This window comes from Telmatherina bonti (assembly GCF_933228915.1).
Source record: "Telmatherina bonti genome assembly, chromosome: 22".
Lineage (NCBI taxonomy): Eukaryota > Metazoa > Chordata > Actinopteri > Atheriniformes > Telmatherinidae > Telmatherina > Telmatherina bonti.
Window position 1 is genome coordinate 25,306,134 of NC_136631.1, and position 6,129 is coordinate 25,312,262.

General features: G+C 37.9%; 1 protein-coding gene across 1 annotated transcript; it reads left to right on the forward strand.

The window, feature by feature from the left end:
* LOC306772237 (uncharacterized protein) lies at window positions 1-6,129 on the forward strand (the record flags this gene model as incomplete). The annotated part of the gene is made up of 7 exons (XM_079261650.1): window positions 1-110; window positions 226-279; window positions 1,305-1,350; window positions 1,436-1,563; window positions 4,710-4,824; window positions 5,217-5,354; window positions 5,634-6,129. The coding sequence occupies 7 exons, from the start codon at window positions 1-3 to the stop codon at window positions 5,739-5,741; spliced, it is 699 nt and encodes a 232-aa protein (XP_079117776.1). The 3' UTR covers window positions 5,742-6,129.

The following is a 6,129-nucleotide window of genomic DNA, read 5'->3' on the forward strand; positions in this document are numbered from 1 at the left end:
ATGTTGTACCTCACAGGCTCTAAGGAGGAATTCATCAGGCAGAAAATCCGCATAGAGCGAAAGGATTCATTGCTGGGTCTGATTGAAGCGGGTGCAGCTCTGTATAGCAGGTTACCTTCAGCACACACAGTCTCTGTTACAGTGTTTGCTTATTTGCTTATTTTACCACTGTGATGTATTTATGAGCCTCACGGGGGCCTGACAGTCTTTCTTCTAATTTCACAGCCTGTCTGTCACAAAGAAACAGGATGCAGAGGAGCTATGGGCCAAAAACAATCAGTAAGAGCAAGAATAACATCACCATCAAACAGCATCAAACATCAAGGGGATTAAAAAGATCTTTCAGTGTGGTGAAGAAAGAGCAGAAATAGCTACATGAAACTGCTTTCTTACAGCTGGAAATATTGCTGCTACATCTAGGAAGCAGTAGTTGGGACAAGGATGGAAGAAGTAGTGCTGATGAAATGTGTAAATTTCTTCACCCAGATGTTCCCAATGAAAGTTCCTGAATAAGCCTCAGCCCTAAGAGGCTTATTAATGTGATATTTTGTGTCATCTGCCCTCATTTCCTGACGTTTGGGTTCTTCATCCTACAGATTTCCCATTCAGTCAAACTTCAAACTCTTCCTTCTGCTGCCAGTCCTCCTGCTTTTCTCCTTCTGTGGAGTCCTATCTTATCTCCTTCCTTCATTCACGTCCCATGTCCTCCAAGATGCTACACGGGCGTGTAATCACCTGTCACAACAGATTAAAATTCAACTCTTTACCTTATATCTTAGTCCTACCCTTTGCGAGCAGTCTCTGCCTTATATGCAGGAGAAAGCAGTGGGAGCACTCTCAGCATCAGGAAGGAAAAGTGACAAAGAAAACAACCTTCGATCAGGCTCAAAGCAGAACACTTCACAATATATGAAGCACTTGTTCAAACCCATGTGACATTTTGAGAGTTTGGGTCATTAAAGATGTTTAAAATGCGCTCTTCTGTGACCCTTTCTGAGCAGCTTTGCTCCTTGTTAGAATTCTTGGCTGGTTCAGTAAACCGAGAGTGCTCTGACAGCTCTCTACTGCAGGTAAAACCCCGATTGCTTCTGACTTCAGCACAAAATTTGACACGACATAAACTATCCATAAAATTCAAAACCTCAGTAATCAGTCAATCAAATCTCGTGAAGTGTAAAAACTTATACGTCTCTGTGTTCCATGCTTATTGCACTCATACTGCATTAAATAAAGACACTGATCTTGCTTATTTATTTAGAAATTGCAGTGAACTAAATAACAGACTCTGTTGCTAATGATTCCAGCTGTCTTGCCCTGTGGGATGCTGTGAAGGAATTTCAACAGCTTGAGGTGAGACACTGAAATGTGAAAAAAAAAAGAATCACACTTGGCTGAATCTGTTTAGCTTTTACTGAGTGCAGCCAATGTAACACAGGTGCAGTGGGACGCCTTTCTGCAGCGTCTGGATGATGACTTACAACTGAGTGGGAAAACACTGCACAGGAACCATCAATCAAGATGCACTTTACCAGATGTGCCTCTCGTCGATGCCAGATCAGGAGAGTGAGTCTGATCAGTCTTTTCTTTTAAGTTCCCATTAGAAGTTTTGTAAAATTCCACATTAGTTTTGCAATTCAAGTAATCCTTTTACTTTCTTAAGCAAGAGCTCCGTTTACTGTTACATTTTAACATGTCAACCTGTGTGTTGCTGCACAAGTCAGTGTGTGTGTCCAGATAAATGAATGGTTTTTATTAAGTTATCAAAAAGAAAAAAAGCTAAATATATATTAGCTGCAGCACAAATCAGCTAACGGGACAGTTTTTGAAACAGTGTGTGTATCTAGTTCTTATTTTGGATTTGCATGAAAATGACAACATTAAATCACGTGAAATGCACGTTCTGCTTTGGTAATACGTGTCTGTAAGCAACCTAGAGCTCAAGATGCAAACACCTGCATGTCACCAGGTGAGTTGGACCCAAGGAAGAGAAGATTCCAGCAAGGAAGGTTGAACAGGTTTATTTGGGACGTTAGACCAGAGTAGCAGACGTTGATGGCTCAGGATTCTGGGCAGGGTGGCGAGCAGACAAACAGGTTTCATGTGAGGCTGTTTAGGCTCAAGGGGAAGGAAACACATCCAGCATTGAATGATGATCAGCCTGGGTTTTTTTAAGCAGGTGAGGTGCAATAAACCTGATTCCTCACAGCTGTGCTGTTTAACCACAGGCCACGCCTCCTGTAAACCCCAAAGGGAGGGAGGAAAACACACACACACACACACACACACACAGAGGCATGGAAATCCATGACACTGCAGACCAAACTAAACTCTGCAAACTGCTGATTCTACACCACAACATGAATAGATAATTTTTAATTAGGATAAAGCTGGCAATCTAAGGATGTTTTTGCCTGCAAACAATGCTGTCATTTCTTTCATTGACAACAATCGTTGCCTGGTTAGATTGAATCGTTCTTGCCTCAAAATGGTGAAAACGCGAACAAGAAGGAAAAAGACGGAGCCGTCATTGTTCCATAATCTCCTTCCTTGTTAATCTGACCTTCATTTGTTGTGAATTTGTTTTTTAAGTAAACAAAATATACAACTACTGACTTTTGTTGTGGAAATTTAATGTTCTGCTCTAGATTTTCATATATCTTATAATCCTTAGCATATATTCATTTCTGAGGGTTGCTGTGTAGGTCTGAGGAGGTCATGCTGAACGTAAGAACTTAAGCTTGGTTACACTTATTTTCCTTACAGACATAATGTGTAGAGGCCCTGAGATGTCTGCATTCAGACATCTGGGATCTGATTAACTACAAATCTTTTCCTTTGAAGAGTGTGACAGCTAATAACGGACGATGCTTGTTTAGAATAACATTGATTTCGGGCAGGCAATTGACGCCCTTATGCGAAGGTAAAGGATGGTTTAGTTTGGAACTCAGTTAGAGCATTTCAGACTTCTGCTGTCGGACTTCTGAACTGTGTCTCCAAATTGCAATTTGCATTTTTCTCTTCTTTCTTATTTTACGTTCAATAAACTTTGTAAATTTTTCACTTCTCCTCGTCACTGACAGACTTTTTCCCACAACTCTTTCAATAATGCAAGTATTTTAACAGTTATTTCAATAATAATGAATATGTTTTTTTTTCTCCAATATGATCTTTTTAAATAATTGAAAGTCTTTTTTTTTCTTTATTGAAGATTATGTAGTTTGTGAAGATTAGAAATTAACTGAGCTGTCATTCGAGTGGCTGATCTTGAAACTTCAATGTAGAAACACTGAAGTTTGTAACCAAAATTCAGAAACAAAAAAAATTAAATATGTCATCAAAAACTGTGTTTCTATTGGTATGTTATCACGTCACCAAAATTACTATTATGTTTTTATTCTCTTAGAATAAGCCATTTATATTTAGCCATTTATATAGCAGCTGGCATAATTGTGTCACCATTTTTAATATAGTGTCTCTGAGTGGACAAAAAACTGTGACATGAAAACCCTCTGAGCTTTAAAAGACCACAGAAGAAGACATAATAATGAAGTGTAGAGCATTCATGGATGCATTGGATTCACTCTCACATATAAACATTTTCATGTCTGGAAGATATTGATTATTCTTGCCCATCTTTAGATATCGGTAATTCTTTCACACTGTACCTTTAGGTTTGAATTCAACATCAATGTGGCATCTAAAATAACTCATTTTTGACTGTTATTCCCCATTTGCATCAAACTCAACATACATGGATTTTTATTTTTATTTAATTGCTTATTATAAAAAAGGGATTTTACATCTTATATTCTTAGCCAGCAGATCAGCTTTGGATCATTCACCATAAAATAAAATACTTTAAGTAAGATGGTAAAACCGTCTGTGCATTTAAAAGAAGGGATGATGTTCTACAAGTTGTCCATTATTAGAAATTAATGGACGACACAGAGGTGTGAACCGGCTTTCACAACATTCATTCATTTCTGATAATGGAACCTTAAAGTGCTTTACCATGCTTATACCATGGTCAATTATGAAAGAAATATTGAATCATTTAATAATATGTTGATGCTGGTTTTTACCATTAAAATTTTATATCTTTCATTGTGATGCGTTGCCAAAGTAACCGGCTCTGGCAACAAAAGCTGCAGCTCGGTCAGCTGCAGCTGTTATATTTGGCCTAATCAGTGAAGGGCAGTGAGATCATTGCTTATGTTATATGAGACAAACTATCATTTAAGAGGGCAAGTACACATCTTACCTCTTGGTTGTGTCCAGAGCATGATGCAAAATTTTATTTCAAAGAATCAAAGTTCCCAGAGTGTTTCTTAAATCATTTTTATTGCAGAAAGTATTATCCACCATTCATTCCGATCATTAAATGTGTAACAAGCAAGTAAGTGTATCCTAAATTGTATTTATATATATTATCCACCATTCCCTCTGTATCAAGTAAGTAAGGTAAGGAAGACAGAAAGACAGGCAACTAACTATTTAAAATCAAACGCAACATTGTCATTATTGTGAAATTTGATAGAAATACCGGCATGTCTGTGATAGTGGCATCTGAAGGATAGAGATTTAATGTTTGTGGACCTCGGACCACTGCTGGTTGGGACACTGGGACGAGAAAATGTCTTGCATGATACATTAGACATGTCCAATATTCTTCAGAAATGTTCAGTGTTGTTTATTTCTAACTTTTTCAGGACAGTAAAGCTGCAGAAATATTTTGGAAGAGGTAAAAAGACTTTGCTGGTGTTAATCCGTCAGTTCTCTTGTCTGCTCTGCCGCCTGCACATCAAGGATTTGGAGATGAATCAGGTAACAGACTCATTTACCCTCAATACAACCATACTGTGTCCAGATCTTCTGTAGGTGTGCCTCTGTCATGCTGAAGGTGTGACATACTGCAGAACGGTGCTAGTTTACCAAATAGACTCAAACCATTAAAATTCAAGGAATAATTAGCTGAAATTGAATGATCCCTAAATAGGATACAACTGAAAACATGCATGGCTGCTGTGATTCAATGGACTTTGCATTCTGGGGAGTTTTTTCCTTCCCACTGTCACCGCATGCATCCTCAGGATGGGGGATTGGATCGAAGTCTTGATTCAATGCAATCAGTTGGTTTCTATTATAGGATATGTATGAATTGGAGTGAAAACTTTATTTCTTAGTCTGCTTGATAAGTAATCTGTGCTGTTTTACAGATTTACGCTGCATTAGGTCTGGAAACATCTCTGAGGAAAGTGTTAAACTTCAGTAACATGCTGCTTTACGCTGAATATGTAGCAGACAAAAAGGAGTTTCCACGAGGACTTCCATCCATTCAAGACGACATGTTTCAGGTTCATTTCTCAGCAAGTCCCACTTCTCTCTCTTTAACTCTTCCTCCAACTAAAACACAGTAGTTATACGCCATGCATGAGTAAATATAAGCAGCTATGAGAAAATGGAAATATGCAGGAGGCAATCATCTCTTTCAGTCATAATTATGTCCATTCAAATGAAAATAATTTGACTCCTACTGACGAATCTAGCTGGTGATATAGTTTTTTTTTACTGGTACCAAAATGCTTTTACTCTTTCTCTTAAAATGAGATGATAAGACTGTGTTTGTGTTCCAGCTGGGAGGAGACGTTGTTTTGGATGAAGATGGGAGGGTTCTGTACTCTCACAGCTGCCAGAGTCCATTAGACCGACCCTCATTGGAAGAAATGTTGTCTGCCCAGTGAAACTGCAGCAACAGCAGAGAGAAACCAAAACAAACATGGAAACAGCAGGAATGATATCAGAGGTTCTCACACTGAGTTGATAAAAGTTCAGAGAGAAATGATAAAAGTTGTTTGATTTGACAGAACAAAAAAAATAAACTTGATCATTTACGTCTATTCAAATGCTACTTTTAAACTCAACTTTGTGTGTTAAATTATAATTAAACACAGTTTAATCTATTCTTCAAGATTCTTGTATTGTTTAAATTGCAGGTATAAATGCAATTTTCTAGCCTTGTAAAATTATTCACAATGAATTACACCTTGGCAAAGTCTGGCATTGTTTCAGATTTAGGGAATACTCCTATCAAACATAAGTATGATCCCCCTCTGCTTTTACATTTGAGAA